A 19,668-nucleotide genomic window follows, 5' to 3' on the forward strand; every position below is an offset into this window, starting at 1 on the left:
GGCTGGATAGCTTCTGGACTGACCTGGTATTTTTAAAAGCCCTTTGTGTTGGTTACCCTCCATTTAATCTAACAATTTGCATTAGAATAATAAATTTAGAGGAGTCATCTCTTGTTCGCTGACTAATCCTATGTGTTACAACCTATATGGAAACTGACTTTACATTAAGCATTACTTTTTATTTAGCACCTTCAACAATCCTATAAGAGCAAATGATTATTCCATTTTTATTATAAGGCAATCCTGTACCACATATTCAAGTTTGAACAAATTCAACCAGCTGATCTTCCTATCCTTTCACATCCTGCTTATAAATTCTTATTTAAATAGTCAAATAGGAAGGAATATGGATTCAGGTATGTCTCAAAATCAAGTCCTTACTGGTGTTACCATTTTAACAGATCATTAAGCCACTGAGCTCTAGTGTCCTCATCTGTACGAGAGTAGTACACAGCTTTACAATGACTGCATAAAAAATCATCAAGGGAGTAATACCATGTCAAGCACACATTAGCTGCACAATAAATGTTAACTTCATCCCCCAACCCCAGATGATGCAAATTAAGGAACTTAAAATAAGGTACAGAGGGCAATAATCCATTAGACACAAATATGTTTGAGAACTACAAAATAAAATCTACTGGTACCAATGATAAAACTCTTTAATTAAATGCCTACATAATGCAACACTATACCAATTTACGGTTAAATATAATTGTCTAAATATGTCATCACTTTGAAAACAATTTTTTCACTTTTCAATAATTTCTAAGCACATACCCAACCAGTAACTGTCAAGAAATCGTAACCAATTGTGAACTGAATGTTACACCCAGCCAAATAATGTCAAAAGCAATTGCATTACAGCAAGAGTTTTTCACTGTCTCAAGTGCTAGGATTTAAATATATTCGTTTCTTTTTCATGGAGTGAAGCCTCCCTCTGCCCTACCCTTTAAAATAAGATTCTTGGTCTGGAAAAGGGCTTAAAAAGTCAGAGATTGCAAGAGAGGGAATGCTACAACTTTCTCAACACGCCCACGGCGAAAGAAAATTGACTCCTCCCTAATCTTGAAATACACCTACTGCAGCCACAAGGAAATCAAAACGCAATTATCGGCACTTGCCCCGTCTACCCCGCCGGAGCTTACTAATTTTCCCTTTCTCCACGACCCAGAGCTAAGGCTAAAACACGCTGGCACGGTGCAAACAACCACTCCCGCCACTCCCTGAAATCCAGACACTGTTTCACTAGCAACACCCACTTAAGTCTAGAGACGCCCCCCCCCACCCCGCCCCCCTACAACTCCTCCCTCGCTTTCCTTGCCCCAACATTCTCAGTTGCCTAAAACCAATTGAGTAAGATTAGAACGCCCCCCACCCTTGCTGGGTCCCACACCCAGCTGCCACGCAGCCAGTCCTTCTGCCCTTCTTTGGAGGCTGGCTTCACTACTCAGTAATACGCATGTGCAAAACTGTAGCGCCCGGCAATCCCCCAACCAGCTGGGGTGGAGCGGTAGGCGGGAACAAGTTCTTTACGCACGCTCGGGACATGCGCAACGCGGCAGCTGAGGCGCCAGACGTCGATTTGGAAGTTCCGGGGAGGCAGCGCATGCGCTAGTGTACGCGTTGCCGGTGAAGAGGGGACCCAGACGACTCGGAAATTTGAATACCACTAGCATGGAGTGCGACCTCATGGAGACTGACATCTTGGAGTCTTTGGAAGATCTAGGGTAAGAGTACCAGGGCTCGGGTCTCCCAGTTCCCACACTGCCAGTCCCCCGGGAACACCTCGCAAGTCCCAGTCGGAGACACCTGCCTCTCCACGCCGCACCCCCTGGCTTCTGGCTGTCGCCTCCCTAAGGCTCCGGGACCCTAATGCCACGTCCACTGTGTGCCCTACCCGGTCGGGGCCCTCCAAATGGGACGCCCCTAGGCCTGCCCTGTGCTCCTTGAAGCCGAGTTACCCGCAGTGTTTGTCAGTCATGCGTGTCATTGTCTGGGCACTGGTTCTCGCCAACCCCCTCTCTGAGCTTCTCGCCTTGCTCCCCATCCTCCTGCCCTACCCCCTCACTCTAGAGGTTGCCAAAGTTGATTTACTGGTTTCCTACTTGTCCTCCGAACTTTCTTCTTCTGTCTTGAGCCCCTACTCCTGCCCCACCCCACTTCTCTCAAAAAAACGCCTTTGCCCAGTCATCTCTGCACGCACCCCGGCTTCCCAAAGCCACATGTCTGTGCGCTGCATTCGTTCCGCTATCTAGCTATCTTGTGTACCGAGCCTGTCACTACCTCCATGGGAAGCACTGGAAGTTTCTTTTGACTCTGACACTCCTTTGAGCCATTATTAGCTCTTTCTTACCCTTAGGGTCGTCTTCACCCACCAAATCCATGCGTGTTTGTTGTGCGTTTTGTCTCCCGTCCTGACAGTTAACTAATCGTGATTCATGTTATATACACGTTGGAAAGAAGGTTTCTTATCTCACCGGGATACCCAGATCAATGTACTGTTTTAAAACTTGGAAAGTTATAATCTCTTGGGCTAAATGTGGTTCCAGAAACAAATGGTATGGTTAAATATTTGCCTGTAAGTGCAGTGTCACATTTTTTTTTACCGATTTAGCTAACAGTATTTATACAGAAACATCCTTTCTCAAAATCTTCCTCGAGGCTTTTGAATAACATGGAAACATTTGAAGGAAACCTTTCTTCAAGAAAGGTCACTGAGGATTCCCAAAGTCGACCCACCTTATCTCAATGTCCTGCTAGATGTTTTAGGAAATGAAGTGGCAGTGCTTATCACCTTTCTTTGACAACGTGAATTACCCTTGCTCTTTTCTTTTTGTTTTAACTGGCTGTGACTTTTCATGAATATTCCAGACTTTAGGGGACTCTTTTTTTTTTTTTTTTTTAAATAGAGCATAAGTAAAAGTCGTTCAGCAAAATGGACTCTTGGTAGACATCTCAAGACGAAATCGCTTGCTCACACATGAAGCCATTCATTCAGTAAACATTTTTGAGAAACACTCGTTCTGTGGCAGTGTTGGGCTGAGCACTTATGGGTACAAAGTGAAGTGGAAGAGAAGTTCAAATCGTAAGAATATGCTGTAAGGAGATATGTGGAGGGTCCCTTTGCTGCAAAAGGAAGTCTTGAAGCTTAGAAGTGACAGGATTAGAGTAGAAAGAGCCGAAGGATGAGAGGACAAAGTAGACCTGATTTAAATGTAGTTATTCTGCACGGATAGAGGTCACCAAGAATTGGTGATGGATGCTGGTTCCTTCCCTCTATTATTCTTTTACTGTCTTTTAACTGTATTTTTCTTCATAAAAATAATTGTTACGGTAATAATTGTAATCAAATGATTAAGATGGGTTCTAATGTAAACCATGGGATTTTCTGAAAACTTTGCATAAATTTTAACTATAACTATTTAGTTTAGTGGTATTCAATCATTAAAATTTAGCCTTGATTGATGTACAGTTTTGAAGGATTCGCTGAGAAATATTAGAATTAAATGACTTTTATCTCTAATTTGGCACATGGTAGGAATTCAGTAACTACTTATATAATAATAAAAGAGCAAAATCTGAATGTGTAACACAAGAAGTTTCTAGGCCTAGCCTCTTTATTCCACTGTCTTAATATGTGGTTTTAAATCTAGATGCCAGAGTACATATAATCTCATTTTTTGTGTAACATTTTTCCATTCCATTCAGTGTATACACATATAATTGTATTTTAAAGGACCAAGTATTGTCATTTCTGTAAAATCTCTATACCATTAAACATCAAATTATCTTAAGCATATTTAATATACTAATTTTAATAACAGGGTTTTTATAGTATTTTATTTAAAAGAAGATAAAACAATATGAAGAATGTGTATATTTTAAAGCCACTTTGAGAATGACAAAATCATTCCAGCTATATTCTAGATTGGAGTTTATTACTATTGCCTTTTATGAATATTTGAACATTTAGTAATTTTTTAAGAATTACATTTGAATCACTTACAGAGGACTAGGGTACATTTGTACCAGTTCACTCAAACATCAACTTGCCAGCAATTATTAAATTAAACTTGACATTTCCCTGGTACTAGCAGGTAGTGCTAGTCTTAACTGTCATTAAATATACAAAAAGGGAATAAATGATTAACTGGAAACTTTTTGCTTTTAAAGAAAGTCATTAAAACCTAACATAGTTGATTTCTGGAAAAATATCTAGAAAAGATAACCTGAGTTTTACTTCTGAAATAGTAAACTATAGTATAATTAACTACCACTTATTAATCTGTTTTTTTTTAAGATTTAATTCATTTATTTATTTTTGGAGGGGAAGGGAGAGAGAGAAACACCAATGTGTGGTTGCCTCTCATGTGCCCCCAACTGGGGACCTGGCCTGCAGCCCAGGCATGTGCCCTGACTGGGAATCCAACCTGAAATCCTTTGGTTCACAGTCACTGAGCCATACCAGCCAGAGCTAATCTGGTTTTAATCCTCAACTCAGTTAAAGTAAGACAGTAAATCTTTGTACACTAAGTGATTTCATAATTTTTGTAGAAGTTGTTTTATATGTGATTCTATTAAATATTCACCTATATTTTGACCTTAGTATAGTTCTAATTTTTATTAATACTTGCAAGTTTAGAAATTGGTCATCGTAATTTGTTGTTATTAAATTATTGCTTAATTACACAAGTAATGCAAAAATATATAGTGTCTGTAATATATTAGGTGTGATTTTTATATTCTTCTGAAGTGTGGTTTTTTTAACTCGCCAGTTACAAGGGTACATTGTTAGAAGATGGCGCCCTATCTCAGGCAGTTGCTGCTGGAGCCAGTTCCCCCGAGTTTACCAAACTCTGTGCTTGGCTGGTGTCTGAGTTAAGAGCGCTCTGTAAACTGGAGGAAAATGTGCAAGCAACTAACAGTAAGTAAACATTCGATTTTATGTGCAAAATATAAAAATAAAATTCAGGTATTGTCAATTGAACATTATCAGTACTAAAGCTAAAATTTCAAGTTCTTTGTAAATATAAAAAAAAATTTGTAAAGCAACCAAATACTTTGCCTCCACTATTTTTAGAAAAAGGTGGTTCAGAAGTTGAAAAACCAAAATATGGTCATGCAACTATTAAAAATTTGTGGAAGTTGAGAAAACCCTATTACTAAGATCAGAAAAATGGAGACAAATAAGGTCTGTTTAGAAAGTATCCAGCCACGTAATATGAAAAAGAGACATTTTTTGAAGAAGATAAAAGAAATATTGTACACAGGACAATGACACCTTAGTCCCCTGCAAAGTAGGCACCTTGGGACCTCACACAGTTTTCCCAGTCACCATCAGCTGCCCCGATGTATTTTCCTGAATCTCGTTGACAGTCTGAAATCTCTTTCCTTTCAAAAGTGATTTTAGTTTTGGGAAAAGCCAGAAGTTATGTGGTACCAAATCTGGGCTGTAGGGGGGCAAGTCACCTGGGTGATGTGATGTTTCACCAAAAACTCTGCATGAGATGTGCTGCAGGAGTGGGCATATCATGATGAAGCTGTCAATCACCAGTTGCCCGTAGCTGCAGCCTTCTGAATCATTCCAAATAGTTTAAGCTTAATGTAAAATTTGATGGTTTGTTTTGTTTCTCTGCTTGCTCATTTTGAATGCAGCAGCCACACAGTACACATGCTCACTCAAAGGCATCTCACACCCCCAGTACAGTGAAGTTGTCATCGTTCACACACGTGCATTCCAGTCCACTCTCCTTGGCTGCAAGGTCACATTGATGTCATGCAAACCATTCTCATTATATTAACAATGGCTGGACTCTTTCTGGACAGACCTCATATATGAGGGTCCATTCTTTGTAAAACGTGACTTGTGGTATCTTGAATTGGTGGCTAGCACTGGAAATTGGGATGTTTTTCTTTTTGGACTACCAGATTCCAGAAGCATATATAGCATGTAAAGTAAATGCATTGTACTATGTAGGAAGGAGAACATTTTATTAAGTTTTCTGTATAAAAATATATCACTAGATATACCACAACCAGATCCAGTATCATCAGATTTATGGCCTTGAGAGCTGTTTTATGTTTACTGATTTTGTTACTGTTTTAGCACTAGTTTGTTGGTTCTACAAAAGAGACAGGCGTGGAGCCTGGCACTCTACCATCTGTTTCCCTCCTTCCATGGGTAACCCTGTAATAGGAGACAAAGAAAATGCCCACCTGTTAACCCACCCTTATGGAGAACCATATACATAATCCCATTTTCTTTTTCACAGAACCCTATTGTGAAGAGCTCACTCTTGCATGTTTAGTGTATTTAATATGTACGTGTTAGTTGCATTCAATTCTAATTTTTAAGGAGAATATAGTACAGCAGTAATGATAGCAGCGGCTTACATTGACTAAGCACTTATTATGTTCTAAGTGCTTTACATGTGTTAACTCTTTTAAACCTCAGGACAACCCTATGAGGCAGTTTTCATTTCTCTCACACGTTACACGAGGAAGCACAATGAGGTTAAATACATTTGCCTGAGGTCGCACAACCAGTAAGTGATAAAGTCAGGATTCAACCGCAGCAGTCACATTTGGGAGCCAGTGCTCTTAACATTGCCTCTTGACCCAGCATTTCAGAGACTGTAAGACCTTCTGAACCAACACCTGTGCTTGATGGTAACTGCTTATATATAACCTGGAACCCTTGGTCATATGAAAACATTTGATAGAAGCCAACACGCACGACAGTGTGTAGAAGTGTAGCTGTTCTAGCTGAAGTTGAGAGGGAGCACTTTGAGCACAACTCTCTCCTCGTCCTCCCAGCTGCCTCTGAAGCAGTTCTGTGGAGCTCTGGAGCTCACAGAACACAGTTTCAAAACATTGGCAGTTCCGTCTACCCGTTTTATTGAGAAGAAGGACTCAGGTCAAGTAACTAAGAGTTTGTTAGCTACGTTTTGCCTCTCTGTGATATTGAATAGTGAACCATCAAAATAGTAAAGAAGAAAGACCATCCTTTTTCCTTGGTTCACCTAGTGAACTTTATTCTTTACACAGTATGGGAATATGGAACTACAAGTCATGTTCACTACCTTCAGATTCAGTCTAGGCATTGGAAACTAGAAATTTTGGCACACGTGAAACAGCTGGATATTAGTAATAAAGTGCTTCACACTGGTTCATATGGGGAGGAAATCAGTTAGTGTGATAGTACTTGGGGACAGTTTCATCAAGGGGCTGGACCACTGGACTTTGGTGGACAGGTGGGATTTGATAGAGGAGGAGGGGGAGGTAGAGGGCATATGCATTACAGAGAATTACTTAAATGAAGGTGCAGAAGTGGAAATTAGCCTGACCTAGGGCAGTGGGGATATTTCCCTGGCGCAGATAAGAGAGAATATTCGTGGAAGTAGAGATAACTACCACAAACAATAATATGCTGGGAAGGGCAAAGCAGAGAGGCTAGGAAGAATCTTTAAAGACAGAAACATTAGGTGAGGTAGAAATTAGAAAGCTATTAAAGATTCTCAAATAAAGGAATAACCTAATGAAAGTATTAAAGAAAGAAAATTGTCAATAGTACGAGAAAGGATGAATTAGAAGAAAAAGAAACTCGTGTTAGGAAAATCGTATTAAATATTTCGATTTGTGTGTATGTGTGTACACACACACATATATATGTGAAGGGGAACAACATTTTTATTAACAAGATTATTTTAATTCTTAAAAGGCCCTAATGAAGCTGAAGAATTCCAGCTTGAGGTGAGTGGGCTACTAGGGGAGATGAACTGTCCATATCTTTCACTGACATCTGGGGATGTGACCAAGCGCCTTCTCGTTCAGAAGAACTGCCTCCTTTTGCTCAGTAAGTTCATGGCTACTAGAATACAGCTATTTTCCATTTATGTTTTCCATGACTAATGAACTAGTTGTTACAGTTTTGTTTCAAGCTGGATTTAATTCAGAATACTACTTATTTTAAAGAAAACTTCATTAAGTTTCCAGCTTAGAAGCTATTAGTAGGCCTGTGCACTGGTGGCAGTGTTTTGTAGTTGCTCCTCTTCATCCTCTCACTGGCGTCGCTCAGGTGTTGTGCTTCACCAAGGGGACCAGAGGCAGTGCTTGTTCAGATGTGCGGTCGTTGGACCTCAGCGTTCTAGACTGGGAGCACACTTTCAAATAGACTGGTTTTAATTAAAATATTTTGTCTTGTTGATGTTTCTTTCTGGTTTCTAACCAATTGTCTAGGGGTATTGGTTATATTTGTAAATATAAAATTTTCTGCAATAATATTTGCTTTGTTCCTATACTTACTGATCATTGTGGGAAATAATTTATTATAAAAAGTTTTTTCCTTCTATGTTTTTTCTATACTAACTGCTATTTCTCTTTTCACCCTGAAAAACAGTAAGTAGACTTACAAATTTCGTTGCCTTGAATAAACTCTCCGATAAACTCACCCACTCGTCTTAACTCAGATTCTTTGTCGCATTCTGAGACCCATTTGATTAAGCTTTGGTTAACTGAATAGTGTAGTTCTTATTATGACAGACATAACTCAGGATTTTAAAAATACTTGTTTTTACAACCTTACTATGATTTCTAGAAAACACTACAACTCTTAACTGTGAAGGCTTAATTAAAAAAAAAAAAAAATGTGTCCATGGCCATTACACTTTGGCACTAATTATCCCAGAGCCACTGTGTGGATTTCCTCTTGGTGAGACGAATGTTCCTGGGGGGCGTGCCCGGGAGACTAGATGCTGCTTAGACACTGACGTCACTGCATGTGGTTCTAGTGCACGTGTTCAGTGACCTTCACATTGCGTAATCTCTGCAGCTGGCTCAGCCACAGTGTACTCAGTGGTTCTTCCTTGTAGCACTGTTTACCTTTACCAGTACCTGATATTTGGCACTTAGAATGTGTTATCTTACATAAGAAGACAACAGCTGTGTGGAAAGGTTAGCAATAACCCTGAATAGCTGATTCTTCCAAAGAGCCTAGAGTTTCACCATTTTAGTGCTGATACTTGTAAAAACCACTTTGAATATAAATATTTATAAAATACCTTTAACTTTTTTTTTCTTTCTTAAGCAGGGAGCACAGAACAAGATTATTTTGGACTTGGGCAATATTAATAGATTATTTTATTTTAATGTGCTCTTACCTCAAAAGCTGTTCAAGAATATCCAACTATTAATATTTGCTCCTCAACTAAATGACTAAGTCAAGGAGAGGTTACTCCGCTCTGAGTTCTTCACTCATACACACTGCTCACTTCCCTCCTCTTGGTCTTCACCTTTTGCTGTTCCTCCTTTCCTAAAATATTCCCCTTAGCTTGTTTCCTCTCCTCCATGCTAATGTTATGTACATGTGCTCATCCTCTACTCGCTCTGTATGAATATTTTTCATCCTCCAAGTATTGTCAGTCTTGATGTTATAATTTTACTTACTTCTTCCAGCACCCTTACCTTACCAATTTGAATCTTTTAATACATCGTGTTTTGGGGGGGGTGGGGGGGGGGGATAAACCAGCCTCAGTAGAATCATTAGTAAAATAGAAAAGTCTTCAAATGAATGGCTGAAAAGCTCTATTACCGGGTTAAGAACTATTTTGGCTGTTCATTGGCCTTTCTCATTGTTGGAACGTTTCCTTAGGTAAAAATAAGGCAGACATCTAAGTTTCCGGTAGATGAAGAACTGTCCATCTTTTTATGCCTTTATTCTCTGTTCCTCACTAGGCTGTCAGTAGAGGCGATCTTTTCTGTGTCTGTATTTATAGCCAGTCTGTGCCTTTCCTAGTACTCTGAATACCTCAGCTATAGTTAATGCTTTCTGATGGTAAATGTGTTGGTGAAGTAACTTCTGTAAATACCTGAGCTAAGTTGTCCTAAAATTAGAGAAAAAGTTTATTAAAGCATATCATATGTGATTTTCTAGAACAAGGGTTGGCAAACTCTTAAAGAGCCAGATACAAATATTTTCGGCTTCATGAGCCACAGGATCTCTGTCACAACTCCGGACCCCACTGCTGTCCTTTGTCAGCAGCCGTAGACTGCATGGAAACAGGTGAACGTGGCAGTGTTCCAATAAGACCTGATTTATAAAAACAGCTATTATTTCATGACACTGAGGTTTTATTGGTTTGATCTTTTAACTCATACCATTGGCAATATGGAACACGCTGAGATTTTATCAAACCCATATAGAATGACCTTTCCAGAAACTTAGCTGTATTTATTGTTCTAGAACCAGTGTTGGCAGCTTTTCAGAAATGATCTGCCAAAATTATGATCCCTATACATGCTATTAACCATTACACCTTGGATATAGGAAATGAGATATGTAGGCTGATCATTCTTTTGTAATGTAAACTTAAAAGCCCAGAAAATGGCTTTTTTCAAAACTATCTTTCTAATATCAGAAGATTCTCCCTTTGTCACATACCTAAAATCCTGAGGTCCAAATGATTACGAATCACCTTTTATAAAAATGTAAATGTCCTTGGGAAGGTGAAAGAAATAAGATTGAATATTTATATCTTCACCTTAATTACCCAAAGCAGATTGCATCCCTCATTATACCCGAGGAAATCAAGACACAGGAGATGATACCGACACAAAAGGATTCTGCCAAGAAATTATTTGGAAGTTTTGTTGTTGATTCCCCCACGGGAGGGGACGAGAATGAAGGAAGTAGGGGAAGGGAGTACTGAGAAGAATACAGATGGAAGAGGGGGTTGGTGAACCTCCAGAGAGTGACATTGGGCTACTGGAGACATAGGAAAGGAACTTCTGGGAGTTTATTGCCTTCCCCCTTCTCCTGTAAGTTAAACTTTGCTGAAAAGTGTTGTTTCACGCCAGTTCTAAACAGACTTCCTAAGTATTGAAAGGTAAGAGGAACAGATAGTTATTGTATCACTGGTGCATGTCAGTGGTAAGAACGATAAATAGATAGATAGATAGATAGATAGATAGACAGACAGACAACCCTTTGAACTGTCACCAAAAATTTGCCACCTGCTACCTTTTGCAAATTTGTCAACAGATGCCAACCCCTGTTCTGTAGGTTCCTTATAAATGGAGCATAAGAATCCAGATTTTTAGATGTGATTGACCTTGATCTTTTGGTTTCAAAGAAGAATCACTTATTTTTAAATCAGCCTTTAAATATATATTGGTTAAATACCTGAATTATAGAACCAGTTTATATGTTATGTCATTTGAGGTAAAAATGGTTTTCCTTTCTTGTTTTTGTCCATTCTTGCAGCTTTAAAACTTACATATCACTAGGTCTATAGAGTTGTGACTCCAGACTTATGACTATTAACTGTAGCTGTATCTCATTTTGAAATCTTATTTTGTTTACTTCAGCATACCTCATCTCAGAACTAGAAGCTGCCAGAATGCTCTGTGTGAATACTCCTCCAAAAAAAGCTCAAGAAGGAGGCGGTAGTGAGGTCTTTCAAGAGTTGAAAGGCATATGTATTGCTCTAGGAATGTCCAAACCTCCAGCCAATATAACTATGTTCCAATTCTTCAGCGGGATTGAAAAAAAAGTAAGACCTTTAGTACCAGATTGTAGTGTATTAAAGGCATAGTCCTACATTTGTTTGAAATGAAGCAAGTTAATTTCTCTTAATGGGAACCTAATGTGCATATTATTAAGTTACTGTTACTAAATAAGTTTTGGGTTTTAAATCCTAGATGCCTTGAAGAGAAATTAGTATTTTAGTGTTTTTTAACATGGTAACATGTTTCTTTTTCAAAAAGGAAACTTTACACTTTGATTTACAAACTGAAATAAGCTAGATATAATGTAAAAATAATTAAGTCCTTTAAAAATTATTTTATCATTGAAATTTAGTGCACTTAATTTTTAAAGTCTTTGTCATTAAATGTTACCACCCTTCTCCCCATTGACTGGACAGAAAATGATGTTAATGTTCTTGGTTTTTAATCCAGTCATTTCGAGTCTTAAAAGTTTGAATTGGCGAACTAGATTTCTTGACTGCTAACATAATTACTATGTGAAAATAATTTATGCCACACATTATCCACAATGAAGAAGGTTTTTTAACCATTTGCTAGGAACAAGCAATTTTAATAAAAATAATAAATAGATGAGAATGGTATTTGTTATGGCAGAGTTATTCTCTGTGTGTATCTGGTGGACTCTAAGAATTGGCACGTTTACATTGTGGGGCAGATGGACACCACAATGCATAAACTGGCTGAACTCTACAGGGGAGCAGCGGTATATCCATAGTCCCTATTTTTCTGTGTGTTCATTCATCCATTCAGCAAATACCCATTGAGTGCCTGCCGTTGTCAGGCACTGTTGTAGGCGCAGTGGAGGAATCATGCTTCCATAGGCACGTGAGGAGTGGGCAAGTGAGTGTCTTTATTGTGTGGGTCTTGTACATTTCAAACATCCTCCACCTTTGCCTCTGTCAGGAATCTTCTTTTGATGGCAAGATATGATGGGACTTGGGAAGATGAGGAGGATATGTGTTACTTTTAGATTTGTTTATTCATTCATTTATGTTTTTGTGTCAGTTAAAGGAAACATTAGCAAAAGTTCCACCTAATCATGTGGGAAAGCCTTTATTGAAGAAGTCATTGGGACCAGCCCACTGGGTGAGTAGCACTCGTCTGAAGTAAATTTGTAAGGAACCCCATCTTTCTATCTTACATTTATATTGACACAGTTGGCACTTGATAGACATCTTTAGAATCATTTCTGTGAATGTTAAGATTCATGCAACGTAATTTTATTTGTGTAAGATTAGAAACACTATCCCATAATCTGCAAGTATTTCACACAGCTGATTAAAATAAACAGAAGTTCGATATGATGCATGTTTCTAATTGCCAAATGGGTTGTCTTCAAGCCAAAGGCTTCATTGGGCTGAGCTTCACACAGTGAATTATGGAAAAGCAAAATGAGACTTTTGTACTTCACATATTTTGTATTATGTTTTGAGAAACTATTTTGCATATTATTTCCTTAATTTGTTGTTACAACTTTTATAATTATATTTATTAAATAACAATTTATTTTGTGCTAAGTGCTGGGAATCATTTATGAAAGAAACAGACACAGTGTCTGCCCTTTTGGAACAGAAGTCAAGCAGATTTAAAGTCTGACTTTTAAAAAAATTTTGTTTCAGGAAAACATAGAAGCAATTAACCAAGCCATAGCCAATGAATACGAAGTTCGGAGAAAGCTGCTAATAAAACGTTTGGATGTCACTGTCCAGTCTTTCGGTTGGTCTGACCGCGCCAAGGTACGCACTAAATAATTTAAAGGAGCAGAGTCTTTATAGACTGGATCCTGATGCATTTGTAGCACACTTTAGATATAGTGGAGACTATAAGCAAAATACATGGTGAGTTGCTAAGTAGCAATTCTTTAAGCTGTTCAGCAGTAATGAAAACATTTGTCTTTCAATTTTTTAATGTTGTTCAACAAAACTGTATGTTATGTTATAGACCCTACTGGAACAACCCATTTGTGAGAGAGACAGCGAGTGTATTTGAAAATTACTAAAATAATAAAATTTTTAATTATTTTACTATACCGCAAACTAACAATTTAATTTGATTGGACTTAGGAAGACCACATATTGTGGTCTATTTATAAAGAACCAGAGAATCTGATAAGACTTACGTCAGCCTAAATAAGACAGGTGAAGGTCTTGGTCATTCAACGGATATTTATTAAATATGAGCTATATGATCAGTAAGTGGGACCTGTTGGGCACATTGTATTACTGTGACCTTCTTAGGACCTGAAATGGAACAAAGTCTCAAATTTATGTGGAGGTTATCCAGATGCTAGGATGAGATGTTCCCTTAATAGTGCGTTCCTTTTTGAAAATAGATTTTTTCTCTGTATTTTAGTGAATTGGCTCAGAAAATGTTTTTATCTAGTTCTCCAATAATCTTGCTACTATGTTACTTTCACACAAATCTTTAAACCTCAGCAAAGCGCTATTTGACCACTACATTGTTGGGGTAGATATTTACTGGATTACAATATTTTAGTGTTGGGAAAGGGTCTTAGAGATCAGTCTTAACCCCCCTCATTTTGCAACTAAAAAAAAAAAAGAGAGAGACCTAGACAAATGGGAAACTTTTTCATAATATCTCACAGCTAGTCAATAAATAGTAGCAGGAGTAAATTATTCTCTTCTGTGATTGCTGTTTGGGACATGCAAGTCCTTTCTTAAATTGTCTTGGATAAAAACAATTATTTCACCCTTAGCTTAGCAGAGATCATTCAAAAACAATGACCTACGACTTGCAGCTAGAAAACACAAAGACGAGAGCACGGCGGCGTGCTGGGCCCGCCCTCAGTGGACTGGACAGCGGCACCCCGGGCTCCGCACTGCTGCTGACCCTTCGAGTTTCTGCCGTCTTTAAAGTGCCGTGCTTGATCTCGATGATGTTTAAGATGCCTTTGAACTATAACAACACGATAATTGTATGAGATACAAAAATATTTTGAGGATAAGGAAGGACTGTATATATTACACTTGCACAAACCTGTTTTTTCATTTAATAGAATTTATGTATTGATATCTCACTTTGAAACTTTGTTTTAAATTAATTTATAGAAATTGCTTTCATATGCACAGAGTGAACTCTTGTTTTACGTATGAAATTTATGCATTTAATATCTGTTTGAAATTTCATTTTAAATCAGTTTTATCTGAAACATGTATGAGACCATTTTCTCAAAGGTGTTTGTTTTCCATCAATAAACATTAAGCACTTATTTAGATACAATAGTGACTCTAAGAAAAAGAAATATAAGACATATTCAGGAAATATTCCCTGAACTATGGGATGACAATATTTTTATTCCTTTCATTATTAAAGAAATTTTTAAAAATAAAAAGTCGCAGATCATCCCATTGTCTTAACCACAGTAGCTATTTTCATTTTTAATGTTGTCTGTCTGTCTTTATGGATATCTGAAATCATAGTAAACGTGCCTTTTTCCATTCTGTTTCATCATGTAATGTAACTAAGCATTTGCCATCAGTTTGAGTACCTGCATGTAACAAATGTTTTTGTTCTTGTGCTGATTGCAGTGTGTTGTAGGCGTAGCTCTTGCCTCCAGAATTTAGTCGATAGCTGATTGTTGCCGTTTCCCAAAATTTAGGTTACTCTAATTTGCTGCATTTATTGATTTCTGTCTGAAATAATTGTTTTATATCTGTTTGAACTTATATTCTCTTGTGTGACCTATATATTTTTTGTTTCTCTGTCTTTTGTGGTCTTGTGTTTGAAGTAGATTTAAATGATTTGCCCAAGTTTTCTAATTTCCCAGTGATTTGTCTTTCTCCTTAGAGCTAACAACCTAAACCATTAACTTCGTCTAAATGGTTATAGTAGGCCTTTTGTTCTTATTTTTAAATATAATAGAGGGAAGTATTAAATAGGGGGATCACTTAAAAGAAATGTATCATGTTTTCATATTAACGACATAATTAGTGTAATTAGTCACAGCTCATCTTTTTTATCTCAGTAAGCAAAGACAAGAAAATGAAAAAGCAAATGATCTGAGGCCAGTGGGTAACTTTTTTACCTTTTTTAGTAGCCCCACAGTCCAGAGTGCCCGCCCCCCCCAGGTCCCCCCTCCCCTTTGCTTTCAGAACACATAGTCATATCTTGCTGTACTGTAATGTAGTTCTTGACTAGGTAGGAGCAATGGTGAATATACAACTTTTTCCCTCCCATCTAGAGACTAGTAAATGTTATCAGACATTTTGGAAATGTTTTCTTTAATATACATGTTCCTATGTCATTTTGAAAATTGACAGTGTCTTTGAACACTTTCTTTCAACAGAGTCAGACAGAGAAATTAGCAAAAGTTTACCAGCCGAAACGTTCAGTCTTATCTCCTAAAAGTACTGTTTCTGTTGCCCATCTCTTGGCTGCAAGACAAGACTTGTCAAAGATTTTAAGGACTAGCAGTGGCTCTATAAGAGAAAAAACTGCCTGCGCCATCAATAAGGTGATCAGAGTACCTTTAGTTTTCTTTCAAATACATTTCTTTCTATTTACAAAATAAAATAGCTTAAAATGTCTTTCTTATCCCGTAGGTGTTGATGGGCAGGGTGCCTGACAGAGGCGGTAGACCGAATGAAATTGAGCCTCCACCCCCCGAGATGCCGCCGTGGCAGAAAAGGCAAGATGGACCCCAGCAGCAAGCAGGGGGCCGAGGAGGAGGGAGAGGTGGTTATGAACATTCCTCATATGGAGGACGAGGAGGTCATGAACCAGGAGGAGGGAGAGGTGGACGTGGTGGCTATGACCACGGTGGCCGAGGGGGCGGAAGAGGAAATAAACATCAAGGAGGCTGGACAGATGGAGGGAGTGGAGGAGGAGGTGGCTACCAAGATGGTGGTTATCGCGATTCGGGCTTCCAGCCAGGTGGCTATCACGGTGGCCACAGTGGTAGCTATCAAGGCAGTGGTTACAGTGGCTTCCAAACATCTACTTACACAGGAAGTGGCTACCAGGGTGGTGGATACCAGCAGGACAATAGGTACCAAGATGGTGGGCACCATGGTGATCGAGGCGGTGATCGAGGCAGTGGTCGAGGGGGGAGAGGTGGGCGCGGAGGCCGAGGTGGGCGCGGAGGCCAGGGAGGAGGCTGGGGAGGGAGGGGGGGCCAGAATTATCACCAAGGGGGGCAATTTGAACAGCACTTCCAGCAGGGAGGTTATCAGTATAATCACTCCGGATTTGGACAGGGAAGACATTACACTAGTTGAGGCTACAGAACCTTACATTTTGCTAGAGCTCAAGTAATAGAAACTTAGTTTCAGAACCCCGAGTCCAGTGTGGATTTTGAATGTGAGACCACAGGTGGCAAGCAGAGTCCTGCTTGGCACAAGCATTTGTAGGTCTTCATTCAATTCTGTTGGTTTTTTTTAAAAGGATTTACATAATGCTGTTTATTTGAGAAACATACATCTCTCCTTTGTATGAAGAATTTTTTAAAGGTAATTAAAATTGCCTTTAATTGACCAGTAGACTAATTGCACAGTCAGAACATGCATACTTTTTTGAAGAAATTACTTGAATAAGTAGTTTTCATGTTTTCAATATACAATTTTGAAAATGAGGATTCTCCTAGATTTTTTTAGCTCTACAACTAGGCAGTCTTCCTCATAATAACGACCCATTTATATGTGTTTTCCTTACTCTATTCTAATGTCTGTTTTTCAAGCACAGTTTCTGCCCTGGTTGGCTCTTTCTTTGGAGAGGTTATGCCACATTTGCTTCGTGATAGAACTTCTAGGTCAGTTCCTATTAAATGAGCTCTTCTGCAGATAGCACATTCAGTAGCCTTATCCTCTTGATGGAATATTATACCACAAGCTGAACTCTGAAAACCTTAAACATGGCCAACATCCATCAAGATAATAAAAGCAAACTAAGTTGTGAATTTAGTATATATATGTAGGCATTTAGTTAAGTATAGCGATTCAAACTGACCTGCATTCATTCAAAACGAGTTCCTCCTTCAACCTTACTTTTACTTGAAATCTGCTAGAAAAAAACAGCAAACTTAAATTTGTTTAATGCACGAGTTAATACCACTGGCTCAGCAAATACAAGTGAGTTTGCTTTGAGCAGGAGACTTTTTGTAACGGAAGAAATGCACTACAGAGAAAGAGGACAGATTTTTGCTTAGTGCAGGAGGCCCTTTATTATTGCTGCAGAAAACAAAAGCCTGGCTGAGTTGATGTTTTACATTCTTTACTGAAATCTACATGATACTTCTTGCTGGGTTTTTGTATACTTACATTGTCAAGCTGTGAAAGAAAATGGCTGCAGGTGTGCTTTGTGTGAAAGGTGAGCAATAAAGTATCTGTAAGCTCTCTCTGGTTTGAGTTTTATTTTATCTACTTTTCAAATGAAATTATTTTGGATACATGCTTCAAGGTTGTCAGCTAAGTCCTGTGTCCCCACCCCACCCCGAAGGTTGAGTGTTCCCTTAAAACATAGTTTGTAGTGAAAGATCACTTTTACTCTAGAACCTTAAATAAATTGAAAAAGAACTGTTTTCAAATTTACCTTTTACTATGTTATAGCTAGAAAACCTCACTACTCACATGTGGCCACTGGGTGTAGCTGTTGCTACACAATGTATTAGGCAAAGGTAAATGACAGCCCGTCTTTCAGGGATTTTGTTTTTTAGGCTCTCCATTCTTCCAAAGAATAAGAGGCATTTTTCTTAAAAATGAATGGCTTTGAAATATAAATATATGTTTGTAAAAGAGAAAAAGTATTTTCCTACTAAATAGAGCTTATTTTTAGGGGAAGGAATCGTCCTGTCATACCATTAAAAACACCAGTATTTGCTGTTAAGATGAGCACATTGTTTTGGTAACTGAAACCATTTATGAAAGCCTCCCTTGATCATTTTGTTGATTTCATATGTTCGTTAGATTTTTTTGCCTAGCATTTACCATTCTAAAATGTTCAAACACGAAGGCAATTTGAAATACTTTTATCAAATCACAAAAGGTGTTGTCCTGACTGGTGTGAATTAGCAGATTGGGCGTCAGTCTACAAACTCAAAGCCATCACTTTGATTCCCAGCTGAGGCGCAGGCCTGGGTTGCAGGCCAGGTCCCGGACTGGGTGCCTGCAAGAGGCAATGGGTCGGTGTTTCTCTCACACATCCATGTTCACCTCCCTCTCCCTCCATTTCCCTGTCTCTAAAAGTAAATAAGATCTTTAAAAAAAAATCATTAAAGACTTTAAGTTCTGTCTTGAAAGTTTTAAGTTTTGGTCTTTTATACTGTTAAATTTTAGTATGTATAGGAGTTTCTTAACTAAAATAAAAACTTCAAGGTTTCATATCTTAAAATATCACATTTAGCATTTGCATTAATTTGTTTCATAGCCTCCAACTCTGCAGTATTCCTAATGACTTTCATTCTTTTGACAAATAACTTTTATTTATTTTTATGGTTAATAGATTGCTGTTCAAATATGAGCATATAAGAAAGTAAACTATACATTTCTCCATGACTCTAAACTTCATATCTTCATTTTCTGTTTTAAACTAGAAATTTTTCACATAATGAAACCATACAAGAGTTATCTGTTAGCTTCTCTGTGACACAGGTACCATTCTCTGGAAATAGTATATTTCAAACCACTAGTTTTGTCACAGTAAAATAGTAGTCGTTACATTTTTAAAATAGAGCATGTCTGTTGATCTTACATTCTTAACCTTAACTTGTAGTAAATAGCAATTTTACTGGAATAGGATATGTGGAAAGTCCTTGGAGAAACAAGAGAAACAAAGTTTTTAGGAGGAAATTTTCTATCTGAGATGCTGTTTCTTGTGCAGACAGACTGAGACAAACTGCCTTTTGTTAGTGCTTTGTTTCCACCCTGTACCAGGAACCGGAACAGGATGTCAGCGCTGGAAATTGTTAAGGATGTGCCGCTGTCGTTTTATTTCTTGCTCTGGATCTAAAAACCGAGCTCTAGTGCCCGGCTGTGCAGGCAGAGTTAAATAAATCCCTGCTAATGGAAAGCGTTTGAAACCCTTTCTACATATACTTAACTTTTCCCACTGCCCAATTCACTTATATTATTATACTTGGATGTTTTTATAGGTTGTGCCCATCCTACC

General features: G+C 38.2%; 1 protein-coding gene across 1 annotated transcript; it reads left to right on the forward strand.

The window, feature by feature from the left end:
• Nucleotides 1-1,582: 1,582 nt before the first annotated feature.
• Nucleotides 1,583-17,899, forward strand: FAM98A (family with sequence similarity 98 member A). Its single transcript, XM_045828570.1, has 8 exons — nt 1,583-1,730; nt 4,779-4,927; nt 7,724-7,858; nt 11,368-11,552; nt 12,553-12,633; nt 13,167-13,283; nt 15,854-16,021; nt 16,110-17,899. The coding sequence occupies exons 1-8, from the start codon at nt 1,678-1,680 to the stop codon at nt 16,782-16,784; spliced, it is 1,563 nt and encodes a 520-aa protein (XP_045684526.1). The 5' UTR covers nt 1,583-1,677; the 3' UTR covers nt 16,785-17,899.
• The last annotated feature ends 1,769 nt before the right edge of the window (nt 17,900-19,668 follow it).

The sequence above is a fragment of the Phyllostomus hastatus genome, unplaced genomic scaffold (genome assembly GCF_019186645.2).
Source record: "Phyllostomus hastatus isolate PE091 unplaced genomic scaffold, TTU_PhHast_1.1 phas_scaffold_78, whole genome shotgun sequence".
In the NCBI taxonomy this organism is placed as follows: Eukaryota; Metazoa; Chordata; class Mammalia; order Chiroptera; family Phyllostomidae; genus Phyllostomus; species Phyllostomus hastatus.

What these genes read in the sequence shown, in the direction of transcription:
- FAM98A (XM_045828570.1), top strand. Translation starts at nt 1,678, where the DNA reads ATGGAGTGCGACCTCATGGAGACTGACATCTTGGAGTCTTTGGAAGAT. An exon ending in GAACTGCCTCCTTTTGCTCA is followed by an intron (nt 7,859 to 11,367) that starts GTAAGTTCATGG and finishes TGTTTACTTCAG; the next exon opens with CATACCTCATCTCAGAACTA. An exon ending in CTGCCTGCGCCATCAATAAG is followed by an intron (nt 16,022 to 16,109) that starts GTGATCAGAGTA and finishes CTTATCCCGTAG; the next exon opens with GTGTTGATGGGCAGGGTGCC.